Below are 26,933 nucleotides of genomic sequence, written 5' to 3'. Positions count from 1 at the left end.
ATCCCATGGCTGCTTTAACCAGTCTAATTATTGAATATGTATGTAGCTGTCTCCCTGTTTTTTTGTTCCTTTTTAGATAATACTGCAATAAACACCTTTGCTCAAATTTGATTTTAACTTTTTGTGGGGAAGGTTTTATTTTTATAATAAATTGAAAAGAGTGAGATTACTGGGCCAGTTGTCAAGTAATTTGGGTAGTTAAGGGTTTGAGAGGAGCCAGTTGAAGGAGGACACTGTAGGTGATTCAAAAATGTCTTATCTTGAGAAAGAGGTGCATGTTCTATAAAGAAAGGTGAGGGTTTACTAGCAGAACTGTCCCTGGTGTTCAATGGTATCGAAGAGTCCAGAGCTGAGGCAGAGCAAGATGTTATGCATGCCAGAACAATCTGCTGAGAACCTCTTTCCCCTTGTTAACCAGGATCATATGGAAATGGCTTTGTGTTTGAATCAGACTGTCTGGGAGGTTGACTCCATGCGCCTCTGTCTTTGAGGTTTTTACTTCCTGCCCAAAGTCAGGGCTGACTTGTGGGTGGGAAGGCACTGGATTTATCTCAGGCAACCTTGAAAAGCAGCGGGAGGGAAAAGAGATGACCAGGCAAAAGGGACACAGGTAAATAATGAAAGAGAACACCTTGACTATCATTCCAGAATTAGTTGGTGTTTGCCAAGGCTCTCTTTCTCTTCACCCACACACACAAAGGTAAAATACCTATAGGGTAGTCAGTCCTCCTTCTATCATCCCTGGAGGCTGGAGGAACTGAGAGAGAAATATGACCTTTAATGAACAAAATTGCTAATAAGCCTTAAATCTCAACATCTCCCATCACTGATGGCTTCACAGCAGAATTTATCATTTATTTTTCTTTCTTTTCAGCTAAAGGGTTTTACCAGTTTTGTCAAACTGCAGTTAAATAGCCAATGAACTCTCTCTTTGCTGGAAAGGACCTTTTTGAAAGAAATGTAACATTTTAGGAAAGGAAAAACACACACACACAAAACAGGCTGCATTATGAGATTTCCAATTTTGCCATAATTTTGTTCTCTGAGAGTCCAGGGCTTTGAGTAGATTGATGATGCAGGAACTGTAACAAGAAGTCCTTCTATGGTAACAAATGAAAAAATGAAAACCCATTTTAGCCATATTTGAGTTCACACTGTTATCTCTTTGTTTTTTCACCAGTTACTTGTCTGTTGTGCTTTTCACTAACCCAGGCTCTATAGCTGCATTCAGCATCTTGTAGGTTTCTAAAATTTTTTTTTTTTGACTATAGCAATATATTCCTAATATTACTACTACCCCTTACCATCAAAAAACAAACAAAACTATAGAAAATCTATACAGATTTTAATAATCAACATATTTATCTGCAAAAAGAAAAATGCTAGTTTGCACCGAACGGTTCTCAAAAATCTACAGAAGCTAAATGGTGGCGTTAAAATCATCTGACAGAGTTAACCATCTGTATTTCCTCTATACTTCTCTAAAGAGGAAATACAGAGTGCTAACAGACGTGTGAAAAGATGCTCAAGGTTGCTTATCATCAGAGAAATGCAAATTAAAACCACAATGAGATATCACCTTATACCTGTCAGAATGGCTATCATCAATAAATCAAATCACAGCAAGTGTTGGTGAGGATGTGGAGAAGAGGGAACCCTCATATGTTGTTGGTGGGGTTGCAAATTGGTACAGCTGCTACGGAAAACAGTCTGGAGGTTTCTCAAAAAATTAAAAATGGATATACCTTGTGACCCAGCAATTACACTTCTGGGTATTTATCCAAAGAAAGCCAAAACAAAATTTGTAAAATTCCGTGCTCTCCAATATTCATGGCAGCACAATTTACAATAGCCAAGATGTGGAAGCAACCTGAATGCCCATCAACAGATGATTGGATAAAAATATTATGATCCATATATACAATGAATGGAATATTACTCAGCCATTAAAAAAATGAAATTCTATCATTCGCAACAACATGTATGGACTTAGAGGTTACGCTGAGTGAAATAAGTCAGACAGAGAAAAATAAATGTCATGTGATTTTACTTATATGTGGAACCTAAGGAACAAAAAGAACAAATCAAAAACAGACTCACAAATATAGTGGACAATTTGGTGACAGACAGAGGGGAGGGGAGTTGAGGAGCTGGAAGATGGTGTGAAGAATTAAAGAAATACAAATTAGTAGTTGATAGTTGGGCAGGAAGATGGGGAGCATGGCCCAGGAAATGCAATTAGCATTAATATGATGGCTAAGTGGAGGGCCAAGGGAGGGAGGGAGCAATTGGGGGATCGTTATAGGAACAACATAGATGACTAACCAATGTACTGTATACTTGAAACTAATTTAAATAAAAAAATTTATTAAAAAAAATTATCTGACACAGGTCCACATAGATCTCTATTTTTCTTTGCTACCAATCTTCCAGACAAACAAGACTCCAGATAAACCTTGATGAAACATTACTCTGCTCCCTAGAAATGGCTACAAATATATTTCAAAATCACACTTCAGTACTTTCACAGTTCTATAAATATTTTTCATGTTCCAATAGACTTTTAAACCCATTTAAAGGCTTAAAAGTATTCAAGGACTGTTTAGAAGCATAGTCTTCTTGCTATAGGCACAATGAAGGAATTAAAAAAGTGATAAATGAGGAAAACCAGACAGAAAGTATTTATAATATATCCCATAAACAAGATGCAATTTGCTGTGTGTTCTCTGAAAATTACTTTGCCTTTGTGACTAATCTATGAAGGCAAATTATCATTCAGGAGACTGGCCAGAACCCAACTTTTAATAAGAGCGAAGTAGAACCAAGCCCTGGAAAAGAAGGAAATAATCTCTGAGTGAAAGAAAAGATAAGGGATTGGAATTAAGTAGCAATGCATTTGAGATGAATTCACATTGTAGAGACTGTAGTAGAACCAAAGTTAGGGCTTGGGATAGTCATTAGTGAGAAATGTTTATTTAGCATTATGTAGATTGCAATTTTTCATATGCATTGTCTCATTTGATTCTCATGGCAAACCTAATAAATATTATTATGTTTATTTTACACATGGAGAAAATGAAACTAATTTTGGCCATAAACAAATTAGAGTAAATGACTTGTTCGATATCACAGAAAATAGTAGAGCTGGAATTAGGGTTTAGAACTTCTGACTACAGTTATGCGCTGCTTAATGATAGGGATACATCCTGAGAAATGCATCTTTAGGCAATTTCTTTGTTATGCAAACATCATAGAGTTCACTGACACAAACCTAGATAGGATAGCCTACTACGCACCTAGGCTATGACATAGCCTTTTGCTCCTAGGCTACAGACTTGTATAAAATGTTATTGTAGAAACAACAGGAAATTAAACGAAGCACAAGAGAAAATTATGCAGTTCAAAGACTCGGTAAACACGAGATGTATGAAGCTGCTGCTGGCATATTATGGCATACTCTTTCATAGCAAATTTTTTTTTATATGTTGTAAGAGGACACTCTAACATAACAATAAAAAGTATAGTATAGTAAATACATAAGCTAGTAACATAGTCACTTATTATCATTATCAAGTATGTCTTGCACATAATCATATTGCTATACTTTTACACCACTGACAATACGGTAGGTTTGTTTACACCAGCAGCACCACAAACACGTGAGTAATGCTTTGTGCTAGGACATTGCAATTGCTATGACATTACTATGGCTACAGCATCACTAGGTGAAAGGGATTTCTCAGCTCCCTTACATCTTTTGGCACTATCATTGTATATGCCGTTTGTGTTAACTGAATGGTCACTATGCAGTACATTACTGTATTTTATTAGTGCCCTTTTCACTCTACCCTCTTGCCTCAAGAAGTAACTTGAAAGTCAGAACTGCAGTCTTCTTTAAAGTTGAGGGGAGTTTGGGTGGGCTCTCAGGTTGATCAAAGGCATAGAGGAACAATGGAATTGAGTAGCAATTAGTTTCTCCAAGCAGTGCAAACAGGAATTGATAGTTTTGCTAATCCTGCAGAAGGTGAGGCTTTATTTGTTCACTGGGTGTGCCTACTTATGTGGTGCTCCTAGTCCTGAAATGTGCAGACAATATCTTTTGTTTACTCATGGTATCTGACTTTGGAAAATCCCTTTTGACAGCTTATTAATGAGGTTTAGGTATGAGAAGATCGGAGGGAAAGACTTCTGTTGGAGATATTGTGTATGCCTGACTCCCAGGGAGCATCGCTCCTGGCTCCTTTGGGTAGGGCAACAGCAACAAGAGAGGTGGATAACCTAGCTTTTCATCACAGTTGACCCTTGTATTATTATTCCTTCTGCCGACCTATTCTTACTTTTTATCATTCACTCTAGGCTAGAAGGTCCCAATGCTTTTACTTTTTTTCATGAACTATGTTTTCTAATCCTGAAATTTTATTGGCTTCATGACCTTGGACAAGTCACTTAACTTATCTAAACCTTCATCTCATATAACTCACAGGAGCATGCAAAAGTGTTTTTTAGTAAAAGTACTTCTTGGCATTTGCAGTCATTGGCTGTGTTTCCGAGGATTTAAAATGCCTTCTCTTTCACAGTATCTGCTTCTGCTTTCCCTTCCCAGAGTCGAAAACATGCAAGCAAAGTCCGACTGTATTACATGCTTCATCCCAGGGATGGTGGGTGTCCTGCCAAGAGGCTCCGGTCAGAAAATGTGAGTATCTGGCACCGTGTGATATCCTTAGACTATTTGTTCTGCTTGCTAAGACTTTTGCAGATGTAAGAGTCGTGGTCATGTCCAGCTTAGCGGGAAAGCTAAGTGAGTAGAAACAGTTCTCATTAAATATTACAGAAAATATTCCATGTAAGCAAGCCTTTTTTCTTTTTCCTGCCAGAACTTGCCAGTATGATGTTGGAGGACTTTTTGAATATACCATTCTGGGATTGTGCAGAGAAAGGCTACACAGAGGTGCTGGGACGGAAAGAGGTTGAGTGAGGGGAGACAGGAAACGCCAGAAGGCAAAGAGCAAGGAAGACATGACCTAAGGGGCAAACCTGTCAGAAATACCAGATACTTTGCTTTTTACATATTTTATTTTTCCTTTGGTGTGTAAAAAAGAACACCAATTTGTTCATTTATAATGAGGACTGTGCACATCTTGAAAATAAAAATACTCAGGGTTTTTGATCAGCACACCCCCTGTCCCTGAGGGAACATTTACTTGGGAAGACAAATGATAATTAGAAAATTGCTTTGAGGGTATAAAGTCAAAGCAAAGGGTTTGTTTTAGCCAGGCCAAAGCTAAGACTGATGCGATAAATATTCCTTCTTCCCAGCAGGGCTTACTTTTCCTAATGAGTAGAATATTGTTTTTAATTTGAGCTGTTTTTCTTGTTAAATTATAGTTGGCATAACATTATATTAGTTTCAGAAGTACAACATACTGATTCAACATTTATATATCTTACGATGAGTGAACACCACACTAAGCCTAGTAACCATCTGTCACTGTGCAAATTTATCACACTATTATTGATGATATTCCTCTTTACTTTTTTTCATTTCTCCCTCTACCCTCTACCCTCTGGCAACCATCAGTTTGTTCTTTGTTTCTGAGTCTGTTTTAGTTTTGTTTCATTTTGTTCATTTGTTTGGATTTTTTAAAATTCTACATATAAGTGAAATCATGTGGTATTTGTCTTTGTCTGACTTATTTCACTTGGCACAACACCTTCTAGGTCCATCCATTTTGTCACAAATAGAAGGATTTTATTTTTTATTACTGAGTAATATTCCATTGTATATTGGTACCACATCTTCATCTATTTTATCAATGGATGTATAGGTTGCTTCCATAGCTTGGCTGTTACTGGTAATGCTGAAATGAACATAGGGGTGCAAATATATTTTCAAATTAGTATTATCATTTTCTTTGGATAAATATCTACAAGTGGAATGGCTGAATTATCTGGTATTTCTATTTTTAGTTTTTTGAGGAACTTCTATATTGTTTTCTACAATAGCTACACCAACATTGAGTGTAATATTTATAGCCATCGATTGCAGAGGTCCTCCACCATATACACTGAAGATTAAACAAAGAAGTTCCTTCACCTTTGAATTCTGAGGAGGCTGCGGGCATGGGATTTGTACCCCATACTATCACTTATGCTTGTGATCCTGTTTTCCTTTGCTGTCATATGGATGCCAATCTCTTTATTAAAAATTAATACATGACTATTGAAGAAACTTGACAAAAACTGTATTTGTATATTCTTCACAGGAAAAAAAAAAGAGAGAGCAAGAGAATAGCTATGACCAAAGGTAGTGAATATCAGGGCTGGCGTTGTTAACAAATTCTGAGCATGCCTCTAAACATCGCGAAATGAGGTGCTCATACACATACTAATCTGGAACTCTGTGGAGTTTTCTTTACTGCCTGGGCGAAGCAACATTTAGAGCTTACTGGAGGCAAAGAATGTCATGAAAACTTTACAAGCTGCTTAGAAGTAGGGCTGAGCCTATTTCCGTCAGCTCTTAGCTTTATGACCTTGGACAAATAATTGATTTCTTAGAGCCTCAGTTTGCTCAGTAAGGCTTTAATAATCATGCTTTTCTCACTGGGCTTTTGTGAATATGAAATGAAAGGATAAGTAATGAGGTACGTTGTTATACATCGGGCACTGAGGAAAGGGAGGTAAATAAGACACCGACTTTTCTAAAAGATACTCATTATACAGTGTGGGGGATTAACATTGTAGAAAAAATAGCTATAATGCCACAGAATAGGGATTTATTAACATTCTGTACAAAGTCCCATGTAGACAAAGTTGTGCCAGAGCAATCCCATCAGGAAGGGCATCGCCGAAGAGCTGGCATTTGAACTGGGGTCTTTGGGTTAGAATGGCTTGTGCCAGATGGAGGTGGTGGGAGTGGGGAAAGAAGACAGGCGCATTCCTATTAACAGAATTTATGAAACCATGGGACAGTTGGCCTAAGCCAGTTTTTCTGTTATCTTAGAGTCCTGTAGCTATGCCAAAGTCATGCTTTCCATCAGGTATCTATTAGAAGAAAGAACAAAATTAGATATTTTTTTCCCTTTGAAATTATCCACGGATGGTGCCTGTGTTCCTTCATTCAACAGGCATTTAGTGTCTTATCCTAAGAGAAACACTAGTTCACAGACACTTGACAATTAGCTCTTTGAGCATGGATTACTTTCTATCCACTCGAGTTCTAATGATGAATGCTGCACTTACTTATATCTGAGCTCCTAGAGAGGGCTCTATCAGGCAGACAGAAGGGGGCACGGGGACTCAAGCTGGTGTTCCTCGACAACTCGATCTTTGCCACCTGATCAGACCCGTGAGTCGCCAGTAACCGTGAGGTCACTTTATGGAAGGAAGATATTTGGATTTTAGAACAAGACATATTTGTGAGCATTTGAGAGTTTTTTCCTTTGATGTATTCTGCATTTTAAAACCTTCGATCCACCATCGATGTATTTATTAAATCATTTTCTATAACTTATTAATCATTGTATATAAGCAAATCAGTAAGCAGGAAAAGCAACATAATGATCTTACTTTTTGAAAGGTGTGGTTGATGCTTTTATTAGGCTGTGTGTCCATGTTATAGGTGACTTGTCATTTCCACTGGGTGTTTTGATATATTGTGTGAAGTGTGGAAGCCACCCCCAGTCCTTCTCCAGGGCTCCGAGAGTCAATATTGGTAATTATTTGGGCCAACTTTCTTTTGTACAGATTGATACCTAAGAGCTGAGAGACTGAATATACAAATGGACAATGGCCAGGCCATATATAAATATAGAACTTTGTTCAGAAACTCAAGCCATCGATGTACAGTAATCAGCCCAGGAAGCCTGCCTAAGTTAGACTTACAGAAAGTCAGACCACTGTGTTTAGTATTAATCTGGGAAGACAAACAATAACCCTTGTAACAATAGGCCCAAATGGCCAGGGCTTGATTACTGATTTGATAGCTTCCCTAATTTTTGTCCCCACTTCCAGCTTAGAACCAACCAAGAAAAAACTGCATATGCTGCCCTAACCAATCACATAGGCTTTGTGCTTCTGGTTAACACACCCGCAGCTTCCCTAAGCCAACAGTCTCCTCTCACAGCACACCTAAAGCATCCCCTTTTTCCCATTATAAAGCATTCTCACTTTTCTGCTTGCCTTTGCATCTCCTCCAAACACAAGTGATGGTGGCTGACTTCCTTGCTATATCAAGCTTTGAATAAATAACGTTTCTGGTTCTCATTGATTGTTCTTTATTTCTCCATGGTTGCAAAATGGGATAACAATAACATCTAATGTCATAATGCCCAAGTGAGGTAACTCATTTATTTAACACTTTGTTTTCAAAGCACTTCCTGTACGCATTTTTACCAGCACCCTGTGTTTTTGGAAGTACGTAACGCCTTCTTCTCTATTCCTGTCCGTGCTCCCACCTGTGCTGCTTCCAGGGGCTGTGACAGGTTTGCATCCCAGTGTGACCTGACTGAGAACAGTGTCATGGCTACTCTGAATACGCAACAAAGTGAGTGGCTTCTACAAAGAGAGAAAACTTGTTGCTGACTTTTTGGACCCTGACCACACAGAAACTTTGAGCTCATAGTGATTCCAGAAATTGATGGGGCTCATGGGTAATAACAGCCACCCTTCCCTTCCCCCATCTGAGGCCTCTGGATATATATAGTAGCTCCAAATTTGCATACAGATGAACAGAAGTGCTTATTATTATTCTCAAGGCCTATTGCCATTTCTACTCTGGATCACCATCGTTGTTGTTGTTTAAAAAGTTAAATTCTTTTCTTTCTCCTATCCTGACATTTTTAGCCTTTAAATCTCCCCTTCATATGCTTTTACTCTTTAGAATCCTCAAATGGATCTTTTATGTTTTTTTACCCTGAAATTTTAGAGCAAGATATTTTCCCCTTGGTGTCACAGAGTAAAATTACATGTGAAATAAATTGTTATACTTGATTGCCTTAGAGAAACTTTCAGTAATCCCCTGAGCATTAGAGTCAAAAAGGACTTTAGAAATCCTCTAGTGCATTGAGAATCTTAGGTTTTCACCAATGGCTCTTTTTATTATCTTCTTACCCATGGATCACATACTTTGGGGAAAAAAATCATGTATTTGGGAAATAGGACTTTTAAGTAAAACGGTGATTTAGTTTTACTATTATTTTTATTCTGTAAAGATAAGTAGCTGCCAACTCAAATCTCCAGTAAATATTAAGTAAATAGTGTTTTTACATGGAGTAAATATAATTCCTTCTAAGTGGAGAAACTTGACATTTGGTTAGTGTGATCAGATTTGTTAGGCCTAAACATTTATCTGATTTCCCTTAGGTCTAAAATATTCCATGTAGCTTGAGAACCTCCAGTATCCCTTTCACAGATTCCTAAACATCTTAGATTTCAGGTTGGTAGGTCTCACCTGTTCCACGCACAGCCCCCATCTCCTTGCTCTTGTTACAAAGGTGAAGATAAGGCTCAAAGAAGCACCATGACTTGTCCAAATTGGTCAGACCTGAGATTAAGACTCTCCCTGCTTCCCTAAATTCTATTCCTAGGCTTCTTCCACATACCTCGAAATCGTGTCTTAATGTTAGGCATTGAAGCCATTGCTGGGTCCAGAGTCATCGAACGCTCCTGGGGCAAAGTAACAACAATAGCTGGCACTTATTGGGCACTTCCCACTTAAGTTCTAAATGCTTTACATACATTATCACATGTAATCTTCACAACTCCTGTATAAGGTAGGGATTGTCCTTATCTACGCAGAGAAGCAAACTGAAATAGCGATTAAGTAACTTGACTCTGGTTATACGGCTGGTAAATTGCAGAGACAAGGCTGAGAAAATGTAAAACAAAACAAAACGAAATTTCCTCTGGGACTGCAAACTAACTCACCATGTCACTTCATGAGACAGTAAGCATCGACTAAGTGCTGGGGTACAAAGATGAAAAGACTTTGAACATTTCTCAAAAGAATTCAGGATCTAGTCTGATGTGCAAACCATGTCTTTTAATATAGTGTGATAGGTGGTACCATAGATGTATGCCTGGGCTACCACGTGGGCAAGGAGAGGGGTCCCCAAACTCTCCTGGTAGGTTGGGACAGGACACGGTTTCTTAGAGAAAGCGACAGTGAGCTGATTCTTGAGGGACAGATGTGGAGGAGCCAAATGAAGAGCAGTGGGAAAGGACTCTTTTGAGTCTGGAGTCAGCAAGAGTAATGTCTTTTGGGAAGCAAAATTCAAAGGTATTTCTAGAGTGTGCAGTGCTCGTTGGGTTGCTGTGTTGAATTTCCTATGGCTGCTGTACCAAATAACCACAAACTGGGTGGCTTAAAACAATAGAAATGTATCCTCTTTCTGGCTACAAGTCTGAAATCAAAGTGTAGGCAGGACCTTGCTTTGGAGACTCTGGGTGGAAATTTGGGCTATGTTTCTCTCTTGGCTGCTGGCAGTTCCTGGCACTCCTTGGTGAACCTTGGCTTACAGCCGCAACACATGAGCCTGCCTTCGCATGGCCTTTTTCTCTGTATGTATTTCATTGTGTTCTCCCCTCTTCATGTACGGACGCCAGTCATGGGATTTAGGGCCCACTAAAATCCAGTGTGACCTCATCATAACTAATTAATCTGCAAAGACCCTATTCCCAAATGATGTCACATGAATTTTAGGCAGACAGTATTCATCCAGTATATCACTGCAGACAAAAATTGAGGTTGGTATGGTAGACAAGGGTACAAACCTATCTCGTACATAATATTAACATTTGCTTTGTCAAAATTGTTTTTTTTCACATGGTCTGCTCAGGCATTCATGAGGGACTTCTCATAGATAGGTGCATTTACCAACAGATGCTGTGTGTCTGAGCTTCCACCTGTGCATTTAGAGCTGGAAATGGGGATTTTGGCCCAGCTCTGCGGCAGAGTTGTTTTACAGCTTTCTTTTGGACTTTCTAAACCTTAAATGCCATGGTTTTAATCGGGGCCTATAATCACTGCCTTGCCTGTCTCTCGGAGATGTGAAGAGGCTCAATAAAAGCTTCCAGTTTGCAAAGGTGCATGATAAACTGTAAAGTGAATGTTAAGTGTTTTTTTCATGGAATTTGTATGTGGGTTCCATTCTTTGGTCTCTACAGTGCAATTTATAACTTCCATAGTCCAGTTAGGCTCAGGCCTGCTGTTTTCACCTGGAAGACCTGAAAAACAACTAGAAAATCGATAGGTGTGAGTATTTATTTATGTGTCTTAAGTCAGGAGTCAGAAAATAGCCCCTGGCGAAATGCCGCCACTGCCTGTTTTTGTAAGCTAGAAGTGGTTTTTATGTTTTTAAAGGGTTGGGAGAAAAATCAAAAGAATAATAATATATCGTTACGTGCAAATTACATGAAATTCAAATTTTAATGTCCATAAATAAAATCTTATTGGAACATAGCCACACTCAGTTCTCTGCATATGGCTCCTTTCACTCCGCAGCAGCAGCAGAGCTACGTCTTACAAAGCCTAAAATATTAACTGAGTAGAATATTTACTCACAGCAAACGTTTGCCAACTTCTGTGTGAGTTTTGGTGAAGGAAGAGGAGGCGTTGTCACTCTCCTAGGTGTGCGTCTTCCTCTTCACGGCAACAGTCCCTTCAGATCATTCCAGAATCCGAAGCTGCCCTGTCCTCTGTTCCTTCCCAGTTTTAGTTTACCAACAGCCAACAGGTTGAAGATTTTTCCCAGTAGGAAGTATCGTTTCAAACCCCTGAGCTGGAATCCATATTGTTGCTTTTTGCGTTGTTTCTTTCAATGCAGATAGTTTGAAATTTATGAACAGGTTACGTTGTAGGAATTTGCTTGAAACCTGCAACACTGTGGAAACAATGAGGGTGGTTTGTTTCTTCTATCCATCAAACTCTACTTATAGTAACCAAAACTCCTGAATTTTCTGGGATAGCAATGATTTAGAATATTCTTTCTTGTCACGACACATCAATGATATGTCCTGGAAGTCCATCATTTCCTCTCCAAACTGTAGCAGAAAGTGGAATAAAAATTTTTGTTATGGAGACACACTAAGAGCAATTTAAGTGAAGAAAACAGATCTCCTCTGTGATGTGAGTGTGCAGTCCGACACTTCAGCTGTACATGACATTCTAGGCCTGAGACTGGGTCTCTAGCTTGGGACTCTGGTTCTGAAGCTCATTCATGCTGAAATAATGTTCATAGTTATAACTTCTATGTAGAATCTTTTCAAGAGGAGAAGAAAGCAAGATTTCTCAAAAAGATAGCTATGAAAGTAAAAATTTTTTTAAGCGGACTTGGTATTATGGATCTTTGATTAATGAAATCCTCCTGGCCTCCCTCCTGTCCTCTACAACTCCACCGTTCTATTGTTGACACATCATCATTGGTTATAGTCTCTTGTTAGCAGTCACTTATTAAGCCCTCTTTATGTGTCAAGCTGTATACTAAATACTAGGTATATATTTCATTTGAACTTTACAAATGCAAGTAGGAATCTTTATTGCTTCCCTTTAAAAAGATGTAAAGACTGTAGCTTTGGTCAAGTATCTTACCTATAATTGCATACCCTGGAAATGATACAGCCAAGATTCAAACATCATACTGTTTGGCTCTAGAACCTGAGCTCTTGGTTGCTATGTATTCCTCATTCATTTATTCTTTTATTTAAGAAATAGTAATTCACTGCCTACTGGGCATCAGGTTCTGTGGTGATTGCTGTGAATTTAATGGTGAATGAAACAAGTAGTTTCTGTTTACAAGTGTTTGTAGGATAGCGGGAGATAAGGACATTAAATTTTAAAGGATCATACACATATGTAAATGAAGGAAAGTAATGGAAAAGCATATAATGGGGAAATCATAAGACCTTTGAGATCAGAGAAGGCTTCCCTGAACAAATGATGCTTGAACTGTGTCTAAAAGATGAGTAGGATTAAGGATTAACTAGTTAAATAGGTGAGAGAAGACGGGGGATTTCAGACAGAGGGAATAGCATGTGCAAAGCTCCTGCAGTCAGAGCAATCACAGCACACTTAAGGAATAAAAGGCGAGCCATCATGGCCAGTGTTCAGAGGTAGAAGCAGGCAGCGATGTGAGATGCAGAGAATGGACTGATGAAAAGAAGAGTTGAGATGAAGTGTCAAGTATCAGACTTTTAGTAGTTCACTGAAAGAGTATGACCTTAGATGGGGATGATGGCAGCAGTGAAAAATGAGAAACAAAAGGATTTGAGGGATAATTAAGTAGGTAAGAAGATGAACTGAATAATGAGTGTGAAAGAGACGATGGTTTTTGAATGACTTCCGGGTTTAGAACTTGACAGCTAGATGGTTGCTGCCCCCTCCTACAGCCACGATAACCTTCATTCTTAAGGCCGTGACCCAGAGAGCAGAAAGATCTGAGAAGCAGGGAAGGATGTGAGGGAAACTCTTTCTCAAGATTGTTCCACGTTAATCCAGGCCGAACAGGGCTAAGGTTACATAAAGGTGAATTTTCCTCCAGCCAGGGGATAGGGAGCAATGAGGAAGAAGGAACTTTTGTCTGCAGAGCTTCTTCTCAGTTAAGCCTTTCTACTTCTCTGATGCAGGGTGAGGCCAAGCCTAGCCCAGGAAGTGGATCCCACAGAGGCACAGGCTAGAGATACTCTGCAGGTGTTCTGATGTCCAAAGCTAAGACAGCATGTTAAGTGAGCTAAAAGCAGTCACCAAGTGGGGCGACTGGGACGAATACAGTACCAGAACCCTGACTTCCTGAACTAAGCCAGTAGGAAGTGATCTAGAGGGCTTCCACAGAAGGATGCTGAAGTTGGCAGGTGTTAGATATGTACTTCAAGCAGGAGAATGGGTTATTTATAGGGCTGGAATAGCTCAAATGTAATCCTGGGGCCTAGATCCAATGACCCCCAGGGTCCATCCTGTCCTTCCTTAGTTTAAAATGCTGAGTTAGTAAGATCTAGAGAGCACAGTTTTAGACTTTATGAGGGCAGGGTCTTTGCCTTTTTCATCTTTATACCCTTAGCACTTCAAACAGAGAGATTTTATATATAATTGTTTATATTTTTATAATAAGATGTCCTATTGTTTTTTTAAAACAATTGTGATCATAAGAATGGTTTTAATAAAAATTATTTGAATGCAATTGTATATACTTCAGTTATATAACTATCAAAGTGTCTTTGTTAACAGATTTTTGTGAAATTTGTGAAATTGGGTTTGTTCAAGAAAGTCTGAGAGTTAGGGACGGTGTTTCCGTAAGAATTTTCACCAGGTTCTTGGCTCCACATCCACCATCTTCAAACAGAAAAACCCGAAGGAAGGGAGACAGGTTCTTGGAGGGTGTGCTGTCAATAGAATAAGCTGGTTTTTCCAGCAATTGCTTCTGTTCAAGACCTACACATTCCAACTCCATCTTCTCCCTGGCAAACCCTGCTTACTTTTTTGCTGTCTCTGCCACTAGTCACTGCCTGCTTTCTCCTGGCTTGACCCTATTTGGCCACAAACCAGGACTGTTAGCATAGGCATTGATGTGGAGCTAACAGCAACAGATGTCCTTCCCAGATCTCAACCCTCTTTCAGCCATAAGAAAAAAGAGCACGGCCCTCAGGAAGTTCTCTGGAGGAAATTTTGGCACTGACACAGGGGTGAAGAGATTGAGCATATATGTTGGATGATCTCGAGACGTGGACGGGTATAAGTCAAATTCCTTAGCATGCGTCTTTCGCTTTGCACTTGAAATGGGCCCTTGAAAATGAGTCGAGGCACTTTGTGGCAGCCTTTGATGTCCTTCATTTCTTTGTTTTTAAGAACATACTTTATTTAGGGAAGTTCAAATAAAAGATTTCTGATGACCACAAACTGCAAAAGAGCTATTTGTTCTGTGATAATTACCTGTAACTCCAGTTCTGAAATGTTAGTTTACATTTTGTCTTTTCTTTTTTTTGGGGGGGGGGGTGGGTGCTGGCACAGGAGCCTCTAGGCACAGTTTAACGACTCACTGGCATGTGGCGGGCGGCTGAGTTCTTCAGCTTTAACTTTTCTTTCTGCTGTGTTTTCTCTTTTCAGGTGTGTATCTCAAGCACATCTTTCCTGTCTTAATTTTTTTTTTTTTTCCTGATGGATTTCCTTGGTTAACATGCTAGAATCTCTCAAAACATAAGTTTGTTTTTCTCTTAAGTCTCAACTCTTTACTGAAAAATTTTGTCACTCTCTTGTAATCAGATTTCTTTCCTTATGTGTCTGGGTCCATTTATCTTCATCTCCTTCTCGACTGCAGGAAGGGCCGTGAGAGGATCTCGCCTCCCTCTCCTTCCTCTGTCCTACATAGTGCAGTGAGTCTTTACTGTCTTATTGCTACACCATAAATCATGCCTGCTGTCTTTCCATTAAGTGACCCCGTGTGCCCATTCTGTTTCTCCTTGGTAACCTCTGGGCATTTCTCATGTTCAGCATGTTATTCTTGCAGAACAAAGAAGTCTGTTTCCATTACTACATTCTAGCTTGTGACCGTTTCGCTTTGTTTAGGTTGATGTGTTCCTTTCGGGAAAAAATTTTTTTTTTTTCCTTCTTGCCTTAGAACCAGCCAGAGGTTGTGACATTAGAGTACAAGACACATTTATAACTTTATGTGACCTGGATTTGGTGTAGGTAATGCTGAGACAGTGATGAATGTTTTCTGATAAATGTCATAAAGCCTTGCAAAAATACATTTAAAAAATAAGGATGATGCACTGAATTCTACTAATTTGCAGTAAAATATCTTTTTGAGCTTGGATCCAGCAAACCTTTCTCGTGCACCTGCCCTGTGTCATGGGCAGTACTGAGAGCTCTGCATATGTGATATTATATAATTTTCAAAAAAATTTCTCATATGAGTATTACTGTGCCCATTTACAAATGACGTAAAGAAGGCGTGGGCAGTAGAAACACAAAATGGATCATAATTGAGGTCATCTAATTCTAATACCTTCTCATTCTGCCACCTCCTTGTGGCAGCCTTTGATACCCTGCATTTCTTTATTTTAAAGAACATACTTTCACTCCTGGCTCAGCCATTTCAACATATTGGTGACATTAGTAATGCTAAGTTCCTATAGAACATTCTTTATGGGAGTGAGTGACTCAATGAGTTCTTTCACTCAGAGCTTGCAGTGGGCTGAGATAGTATTCATCAGGTCATCCTAATCATGCCTTTTCTTCCCCTGATGGCTTTACAGACCTTTTGAAAATCTGAGGGGTCGAATGCGGTGGTGCCACTCAATTCAGTGTGACATAAGGAAAAGGTATAGGCTTTGAAAACTGCCCGTGATTGAATCTGGCAGCCAGCTCCTGCCGACTGGGTGACCTTGGTCAAGTTCCTTAATTTTTCTAAGATTTAGTTTCCTTATTTGAAAAATGGTGGCAGCCACCCATATGTCCCAGGATGACGGTGAAGAGTAAATGTTATAATGTCAATGTCAAATAGGGAGCACAGGACCTGGTGAGGGATAGGCGCTCATGACGTTACTTTTTTCCTCTTTTCTAATGGATAGGTGGGTAGTGAGCCTACCTGTGATACGGGGAAACGCACGCCAGACTGATGAGAATGAGCTAGTGGGGGAATTCAATGCTCTGTATTCCAGGACTAAATGCTACTGGCAGATACATTTTCTGCAGAAGACCTAAGTAATTGACAAGGAACTAGAACAACTGAGAGAAAATATTACAGTGTTCGATAACATTCTTGTTTTAAAGAAACTAAACTAATACAAAGAGTGAGAAATATCGTGTTGGCATTTGCACATCAGAGCTTTGCTTGGAGGAACACGTATGTCTTGTCATTACTTGGCCGTTATCCAGTCCCAGTATTTAAGTCTAGCCAGAAGAGAGTTAGTATTTGGAACAGCTCTGGGTGACAGCACGCACGTCCCTCAGCCACGTGCACAGTGCGGCTCGTTGTGCCCCTCCCTTCCACTCATGAGTAGTGTTATTCAGTCATGCACAGTGACTTTAAAAGATACTATAAATGTGGCTGTTTGAGCATGACATTCTTGAATCCCTACTGAAACTCTCTATAGAAGCACATGTGAGTGAACGTAGGACAGGGCTATTGTTTGCTACAAGAACCGTTTCTCTTCATTTGTGACACTGTGTAGCCAAATCATTTTGTTATTGTGCATAATTCATCTATTAATTTTGTCCTTTTGCCAAGCATAGTTAAAAGAAAAATTGTGTAGAAAATGAGATTATTTTATTGTGAATTCCTAATGGAAAAAGACATTTTTCTTCAAAGTTATTAAGATGGTTTTATAGCTGACCTTTAAAGGAATGTCTGTGATTTCAGATACTCAAGGACTCAGCAAATATTATCCTCCATATAATTTAAATAGTCTTTGTAGTTTGGGCTAGAAGCACTGACTATGTATCATAAGACACAGTGTTTCTTTTAATTTCTGATATTTTATTATAAAAGGAAAAAATCTTGTTTTATTGGTGTATTGCGTGATAGTTGACAGTTTCTTATTAAATTACCTCTTCATATTTCAGTTGTTAATAATCCTGGAAGGTCACTACTAGGCATTAGCAACCCCAGAAATGACTGGTCATGATGTCACATCCCAGAATTGGCAAATTAGTTTGTTTGATCTCTCATTATCTGTTATATCCTAGGTTGTAATGAGGAATGGAAGAATTCATGATGGTACAATAACCTGAAATCTCCTGAAAACCAAGAAATAAGGATTGTTAGTATATCTTTTCTACACATTCCTCTCTTTCTACAGACTTTATATTTTTATTTATTTTATTTTATTTTTGCGTGTGTGAGACATACTGTCCTTGGCAGTAGTTCTCTACTTTCATAGTTAATGAGGCAAAAAGGAGGTAAAGAGGAGGAAGGGAGGGAGAAAGGAAAAAATAGAATGCTACCAAGGCCAGAATAAAATTAAATTGTAACCAAAGGATATCTGAGCCCGGAAGAAGATTTTAAGGAGTCTCAGTGTGAGTATTGACACCTACATTGCAAGTCTTGTTACCTAGAAATAAAACAGAAAACAGAAAACTTGTCTGTACTTCACTTGGACATTAAGAAAGGCCAAGTGATCTTGGACAAGTCACCTCCCTGGATTGTTCCCTCCTCTGGACGAAATAATCACTTGCTGCTTTCCAATTTTATCGCATGTGATTTAAATGTTCTCTGGACACCAACATTATGCTTCGTAAGTAAACTGGATTGGTGGATTGTTTATAATTTCAAATGTTTCTTTTATTTTCTATGCAATAATTACTCATCTATCTAATCCACTAATAAGAGTTTTGTGCCTATTCTAGATTTGGAGTAGGTGGTGGACTAAGCTAGATGAAAGCAGGGTCCCTGCTTTCAGTTGAAAATGGCATTTCTGAGAAGTGCTGTGGATGAGCGCTCACGGTGTTAAGAGAGATCATTTAGGAGAGGTGACCTAGCTGGGAGTTGAAGGAAGGCTTCTCTGAGCAGTGATTCCTAGGTGGCATCTACATGAGTGATTCCTAGGCGGCATAGGTTTTAACTAGCTAAAGAAGTAAGGAAGATCATTCCAGGGGGAAGGAACAGTGTTTATGAAAGTTTGGAGAGGTACAGAAAGTGGGTGAGCATGGCTAGGTCAGAACACAGCAGGGGGGTGGTGATAGAAGAGGCTAGAAGGGGTTTGAAGTAGGAGCCAGACCACTGAGGTTTTTATGGGAAGGGTGAGGATATAATTTATCATCTACACTGGGACATTTCCTAGAGTGAAAGAGCACTACTCATGAAACTGGAACAAAAACTATAACCCGATATGTATGATCTAGGACTTTATTTAAAAACTGTTGAGAGTTTTTGTCTTTATTTTAAGTGAAATGAAAACTCATTGAAGAATTTAAGCCAGGAGACTGAAATGATCGGATCTGGCATCTAAAAGTCACTTTCTTGCAATGTGGAGAAAACATTGAAGGAGGCCCTAGAGGGACAGTGAGTGGACCTGCTAGGATCTTATGGTAGAGGTCTTAGGGGAGTGCGGACCAGGGTAGAAAAGGTGGAGATATGAGAGAATTTCAGGTTAACATCTTCAAGTGATGGACAACTGCAGTAAAGGCCCTGGTTTGTTCCCACCTCCTTCTATCTACACTCTTTTGTATTATCCTCCCAATTCAAGCCTTGACTAGGCAATTTGCTTTTGCCAGTGGGATAGTAGTGAATGCGTCGCAAGCAGAGCCATGAAAAAGCATTGCACTTAGGCTCTTGATTCTCTTGGATTCTGGTAACTGGTCTGGGTCAGCTGACTGGAGGATGAGAGAACACATAGATAGAGGTGGAGGCCACCTCTAAAATTCAAAAACTGGTAAATGCCAGCCAACCAAACTCAGAGCAGGTGCTGCTGGCTCAGACCAGGAGGATCACTCCGCTGAGCCCTGCTTGAATTGCCAACCTGCTGGATCATGCACTAGATAAATAGTTGTTGCTTTAAACCATTAACTTTTGGTTTGGTTTGTTATATAACAGTAGATGCAGAAATTGTTTTTGAGTGAAAACTCTGGAAGAAGACCAGGTTTGGATAAAACAGCTTAGTTTAAACATGTTGACTTTAAGGAATAATTAGAACATTTAGGAGGTTATATCAAATAGGAGTGGAGATGTGTGTCTGGGTCTCAGAAGAGAGATTTTGGTGGGAGATATAAATTTGCTGTGATATGTGTAGTTGAGAACTAACTCCTAGGGAAAGAGTGTGAGGAGAGGAGAGGAGAGGAAAACCAGGCAGTGAAAGGGAGGGGAGGGGAAGGAAGGGAAGGCTAGAAACCTATTGCTGGGAAGACAATGAGGCTACAAGCAAGGTATGAAAGAAACAGGCAGAGAGTGGGAGGAAAACTAGGAGTGTGTAATGTAAGGACAGCTTAGCTAATTACTACCAAAGTAGTAATTGAGGGTGAAATCAGCTATAACACAAAAATTTTGTGCATTTTACTACCATATAAATCAAACAATACTGAATAATCTGTTTTCGTTTCCCAATAGGGGAGTTGAGTGGTGAGCAATATTTGATATCGAATCTCCCTTTGCTTTCTTACCTTCTGGCCCATGGGACTGGGGGACTGTGATTTTGAGGACCTTAGAGAAAGGCATAGGATAAACTCATTCTCCGTCTGGAAAATGGGGCAGTGTCACCTGGTAACTCTGGCTCTGGGCACAGCGTATAGCAGGGAACATGTGCCTGCATTCCCTCCCAGGGCCATTGTACTAGACTCTAAGACACTCTCTTGGGAAAAGACTTTATAAGCTCATTTGTATTAAGATCCAAATGACTGACAATCCCAAATTTTTTGTTTTGTTCAGAACACTCATCTTAAACATGAAAAAATAGATCTCTGTTCTGAAAAATGCCATCATTTGAGTATGGGGAAGATGTTTTAATGTACCACTTATTTGGATTACTCCTCTGCAGTTTGCATTTATATACTGAAAGTAGAAATCTTCGGTCACAGAGTCATAGACTTTTGGGTGTTTTCAGTCTAGAATAGCTACACCTCATGGACTTATCTTTTCTCCCCAGAAAAATCTGCTTCCCCTCCTGTGTGTCCTTTAATGATTTAGTAATACCAAACTTTCCCCCATTTTTTCAGACTGAAAACTTTTGAATTGCATTAGGCCCTACTCACCTGTCACATCCAGGTCCTGCTATTCTGCCCTCTCTGACCCTGGTTACCTCTGCTCTGTCCATTTCTGCTGTCTCAGGTTGAGATCCAACCTTCATCGACTACCGCTTGGCTTGATGCCTCCATCTCCTGACCTATGTTCTGAGTTTGTCTTTTCTTCTATCCAGTCTAGAAATTTTGTCACCAGAACTGCCTTTCTTATATCTAGATATGATATTGTCCCCATCCTCTTTATATACCTTTGAGGGCAACATTACACAAAATGCAAGATACTAAGGGCAGAGACTGGCCAAAGGATTTCATTCTGCCTACATTCTCAGCCAAATATGGTGTGCCTAGTTTTATGCACCTGTGTGAAAATGCAATCCTTGAACTGTACAAGAGGTCCTATATCCTGGGTGAGTGTTTCTCAGTCATTTAATCAGGGGACACTTGTGAGTTATAGCTGAGCAGGAGCAGGCGACATATCAAGGAGGGGTGCTGGAAGTGGGGTGAGGGATCTGACCCCATGTCTTCTTTTACTTAGGATAAAAATGGTGGATCCTTGAGTACATATTAGCACATTTATTTTGCCTCGTTTGGGACACCGATGAGAAGAGTACCTTTGATATTTTGTAGAAAAATAAAAGGCATTAAGCATGATGACTAAACAGCTGGGGACCTATGGAGGGGTCATTATCCTTGGTATCTCCTTGACCCCCTCCCTTCACCTCTCAGCTCTCAACTTTGAGCAGGCTTATCTTTAGATTCCGCTGGCTAGGAACCCACATTCCTTGGAGCATCTGAATTAAACCCAAGGCAACCGGTACAACCTGTGAGTCAATCCCTCCTGCTTCGCTCAAGAAGGAAACATTTAACATGACATGCCAGGGAGCCTCAGGTCCCAGGTAAGGGATTTTCTCCAAGGGCCCCCTAACGGGGCTTTGCTTTCTCTCCTCATCAACCTTCTCCACTCAGCTCTTGGCATTTGCCCAGGAGAACCCTAAGTCATGTCAAATCAGATATTCCTTCTTCCTTCCTTCCTTCCTTCCTTCCTTCCTTCCTTCCTTCCTTCCTTCCTTCCTTCCTTCTTTCCTTCCTTCTTTCCTTCCTTCCTTCCTTCCTCCCTCCCTCCCTCCCTCCCTCCCTCCCTTCCTTCCTTCCTTCCTTCCTTCCTTCCTTCCTTCCTTCCTTCCTTCCTTCCTTCCTTCCCTCCCTTCTTCCCCTTCCTCCCTTCCTCTCTCTTTCATTCTTTTTATCTCTCTCTCTTTCTTTCCTTTTCTTTCTCTTCACCCTCCCCCAAACGACAGCCCATTCTCCCGCTTCTTTGCCATTGGAAGCCCATTCCTCTTTCATGGTCCAGCTGGAACAGCAGCAGCAGCACCACGAAGACCACTCTGACCTATGAGCCCTCAGCGTTTTGGTTTGTGGTATATCTGTGTGTTTCCTGTATTCCGAGGCCTTCCTTCTCCTCATGATAAGGACAAGAAGCCAGGGCTTCTGTTAGTTCTTTTTCATAATAGCCACTTAGCACATGTGGGTTGAATGAATAAATGAATGAGAGAATAATGCTGGGGTTTTAGCCAGACCGCTGCCAGTGGAGCACTGTGAGGTTCAAAGCAGACCTCTCGGCCTTCGGGGACTGCTTGGTGCGCAGCCTCAGCCAGCGCGCCCTGGAATCAGCCGTCCCAGGCTCCCGCACGACGTCTTGGGACCTGCAGGAAGTAATGAGGAAGGAAGCTCCTTGCTCAGCTGTCATCTCGGGTTACTGTTTTCAGATGTTAACTGAAATGACCCAATTAAGCAAGTGTTTTTAAAAAGCCCTGAATTCTTGTTTCGTGGAGAAAAAGCTCAATTATTCAAAGGCTCCTTTCAAAGAGTTTACCTTTGGCAGAAACCAAAACCAGGTTACTTTTTTGTTAAACAGAAATATCTTTATTATTTTTCTTTCTGATTATAAAATGATATTTAATGATTAATTATTTGTATATACAAATACATAATATTGGTACATAAACTATAAAAAAATCTATAATATTTATATATGAACTATATATAAACTATATATACATATATTTTTGGCAGAAATGGGATCACACTGTAGATAATGTTCTGTGTTCTGCTTTTTTATGTAATAAAATAGTTTAGTCAATTTCCTATTTCAAAACTTAACATATATTTTATGATTTTTAATGCTTTATCTTTTTAATATTATATTGAATGAATATTCTGTAATTTATTTAATCAATCTCTTATTAATGGATATTTATATCACATTTTTAACTATATTTTTGGACACTTATACAAGTACTTATTTAGAATAAAATTTTATTAGTGGCATTGCTGTTATAAAATGTAGGCACAATTTATAACCTTTTGATAAAATAGCCATACTGCCTCCAGAAAGATTACACTGATTTATATTTCCACTATCAATATATGAAAGTGTCCATTTTACCTCATCCTCACAAATACTAGATATTATTAATCTTTTCATCTTTCCTAATTTTGTAGGTAAAATGAGATTTTATTTAGTTGATCTAGCTCCATTACTAGTGAAGTTGATTACAATGTCTTGTAGTTATGTTTATCTTTTTAAAATTTTCATAACCTTATCCAAATTTATATCGTCATGTATCCTTTAATTACTGACTATTATATTTATTATATTTCATTGTTTGTTTCTCCCCCCAGTTCATGAAGTTGTCTTCTAATTTTGAGGGGCGTGTGTGTGTGTGTGTGTGTGTGTGTGTGTGTGTACATGCATGGGCGTGGTTATTTGTCAAAGGCCAGTGCTGTTCAAATGAGATTTAGGTAAAGGAGATAAAACCCAAAACCAACTAAAATAGATTCTGCCAGAATGTATGAAATAGATTAGAGAGGAATATTTGGGGGAACACCTTTGAATTGGACTTCCCCAAAAGTCAGATGACACATTTCTGCTCCAGCTCCTCATTCCTTTAACATTTGTACCAGTCTGTTCGTTTTATTTGCACAGTAATGACAGCATGATTTTTAAACCAAGGGTCCATGAACTTTCAAGGAGCTTGCGGGTAGAATTCTAGAGATTTGTAAACTTATATGGGGGAAAATTACATCTTTACCTGTACTAACATCTTGAAATTTAGTATTTCTTTCAGTTATAAATGTGAGCAACAAACCATATTAATATTAGCATTTCCTGATTTTTGACACTTAAAAACCACCCATATTTCAAAATCACATTACTGTTTTTGAAGATACCTTGCAATATTATTTATATTCATCACTAGTATGAAATGAAACTAGATGATATTATTTTATAAAGAAGCATATGTGTTATTCTTTATATCACAAAACATTAAATATTTTAATAGTTGCATCTCACTACAATTTATTTCTTTTGGAATTCGGTACATTTTGCTTTATGCATTTAGAAACATTATTTTGAGGAGGGTCTCCATACTACCAAAGGAGTTCAAGGCACAAGCAACTTAAGAATCCCTGAGCTGAAGAGTGTGTTAAAGTTACTAGAAGATTCTAATTTTTCCTTGATGAGAAGTTAGGGTTCCTTCCTCTGCCCTTGTTCCTTTCCCTGCATCCTTCCTTGCTTTCTGGGATACCTGTCTTAGGCCCCTGAAAGCTTTTAATGTTATATCAAATATATTAACATCTATCCACATTCCACATTACATTGAATTATAAAATTTTAAAATAATTATAATTTTATTTTTAAAATTATTTGGTTTTAAGAAGCTAATTTAATTTATAGCTGACTGCGATTACTTGACAACCATTTTGCTTACTCAGGGGTTCTTGCAAAGTGGAAAACTGAACGCAAATTGTTTTCTAAATGTAATGAAATTTTTATGAACACTAAATTTAACAATTAATGAAGTCGACATAACGATACATTTTGTGTACATTTAATTAAACATTTAGTTATAGTGATTTTGCTGTTTTCTTTTTTTATTTTAAAGTCATTTTTTTTTTTTTTTAAGTCTGTTTGTAGGTTCTGGAAAGCATTTAGGCCCTGAGGCCTGTGTCTGTACTACTTGGTGGAGTGCTGTATGACCTACAGGCAAATTAACAGCTTTTGTACTCAGAACACAACCTCCACCTTTCACTTCACTGAAAACGTTCAGAGTAGAGGGCACTTTCTTGCTACCACCTAAAAGAGCAGACAATGGAGCTCCCCCTTGCCCTGGGGCCTAGGAGGTGTTAGCACTTGCCCAGCTCCTGCTTGTTTCTTTCACTCTCCTACAAAATACCCTCCTACTTCCAGGCCCACTTCATCCACATACATCAGCCTCTAGCTCTCCTTTAGCTGTACTCTATGGTCTTACCCTGTGTGCTCCTTGGTTGCTGAGTCTACAGTCTCCCTGTTGCTGTCCAGCTACCACCTTGAATAATTTTCCAGTCCCTGGGGACAAGCTATCCTGCCTCCTAATCTCAAAGATTTGTAGCAAGCTTTCAATTTTGTTCAAGATGTATCTCCTGCTCCCCCCTCAAACACATAATCATTTCTCAAGAAATATTTATTACTTGAGAGCAAATAAATGATCTTTGTCTTCCTTTCGATTCAGCTCTTCATTGCTTTTGTCACAGTTCTTATTACCTGGCACTAAACCTCTTCTGAAGTATTACAATGCAATATATATACTTCTAGTCATAACTTCATATTCCTCTAGCTCTCCAACTCCTAATTCCTGGGGTACCTTCTTTTTACCTATTCATATCTCCAACCCTTCAACTTTGTCTTTCTCAATCCATCTAACCCTCTTTCAGTCCTCTCCCAGACCGGTCTTCTGCCAGTGCCTAGCTATAGGAGCAACTATGGTCGTAAAATTAATAACTAGCATTACTAATATTAATGACCAAGTGCATTTATTACACTAGACTCTAAGCCGAATGTTTTACATTCATTGTTTTATGTAACTCTTTGAGGTGGATACTATTATTCTCTATTTTCTCCATTAAAAAAAATTAAGCTGAGAACAAGACAGATTAAATAACTTGGTTAATACCATGCAGTTTGAAAGTTACAGAGCTGAAACTTTTTGTCATTCTTCACAAGCTATATTTATATGTAGAAAGGTATATCTAGATCAGCTTATAATCTATGTCTATATTTATAGCTACAGATATGACATAGATATATAAGCACACCTTCTTTCAAGCTCACTTTGTTTCCTCGAGCATGTTGATGCAGGCTTCTCATCTCATTTATCTCTCACCCACGTGTCCAAAGGGCACTGCTGAAATGTGGCCAGGGTTACTAATGACCTGCTACTGACCAGTGTCAGTGGGACATTTTAGTCCTTTTCTCACCTGATCTTAGCATATGGCATCAATGACTACTCCTATATTATTAAAAGAAAAACTTTTGTTCTCTTGGATTCTATGACTTTTCTTCCTTTTCCTTCTATTTTTTGAAAATTTATTTTCATTCTCTTTTCATGGCTTGCATTCCATTAAATAATTAAATTCAGATATGCTTGGGGATCCCATCCTTGGCTCCCATCTTTTTTCTCTCTAAATCTTCTCTGTGTATGTTTTCATTTGCTGTCATGGCTTCAGTCACCACCCTCTCTGCCCACACTCAGACCAACGTCCTTCTTCTAGAACTGTATATCCATCTGTAAGTCCCATAGGTACTATTAATATCCAATCAGAGCTAAACCCATTCTTTGTATTTCCAGTTTTGGTAAATGAGGTCCCAAGCCAAAGAGCCTAGAGTCATTCTTATTTTCAATCCATGAGTATGTCCCATCTGCTGTACTTGCCTAGCCTCTCTGGCCTGTTTCCTACATGCTCTCCATATTCTGTTTTCCTTTACTCCTACCCGTCTTTCACACAGCTGGCAGAGGATCGATCCCTCTAAATTGTAAAACCCATTCCATCTTTCCCTTGTTTATGCTATTACCTTCTAATTTGCCCTGTTTTCCTTATTGTGGGTTGCCTCCTTCAGTTCCTCCATAACTTATGTACTCGTAAAATACTTCCGGTAATTTTTATGATGTTTGAGTTTTTTAACTCTGACTTGATTGTACAGTCCTTCTAAGCAGGTATTACGCTTTTTATTTTGTAGCCCCCAGTGGTTGTACTGTACTTTTCTCACAGGCGGTATATAATTAAAATTTACTGAGTGGATGAGGGTGACAGGATTCCACTTTGAGATTCTTAACTCAGACTTATCACTGAATAATAAAAATATCAATGCCAGGAAAGCAAAAGCTTCTGAATACTATCCAAATTTGAGGGAAAGCACCCACCATTTTCTGACTCGTTTGCTTTTTGTTAT

The 26,933-nt window shown here is 39.0% G+C and overlaps 1 protein-coding gene across 5 annotated transcripts in view; it reads left to right on the top strand.

Annotated features, from left to right (window-relative positions):
- Nucleotides 1–26,933, top strand: part of ZMAT4 (zinc finger matrin-type 4) — a 413,400-nt gene that overhangs the window by 108,701 nt on the left and 277,766 nt on the right. For 4 of the 5 annotated variants that reach the window (XM_016127417.2, XM_016127418.2, XM_016127420.2 and 1 more), the window contains one exon: nucleotides 4,604–4,693. The exons of the other annotated variant lie outside the window; for it this stretch is intronic. In XM_016127417.2, coding sequence (XP_015982903.1) covers nucleotides 4,604–4,693 — 90 coding nt within the window. The remainder of the gene's footprint in view (nucleotides 1–4,603; nucleotides 4,694–26,933) is intronic. 5 annotated transcript variants of the gene reach the window in all.

This window comes from Rousettus aegyptiacus, unplaced genomic scaffold, assembly GCF_014176215.1.
Source record: "Rousettus aegyptiacus isolate mRouAeg1 unplaced genomic scaffold, mRouAeg1.p scaffold_m13_p_11, whole genome shotgun sequence".
Taxonomy (NCBI): Eukaryota; Metazoa; Chordata; class Mammalia; order Chiroptera; family Pteropodidae; genus Rousettus; species Rousettus aegyptiacus.
Note: the sequence above shows the minus strand (reverse complement) of the source record. Positions and strands in the feature narration are given on the sequence as shown.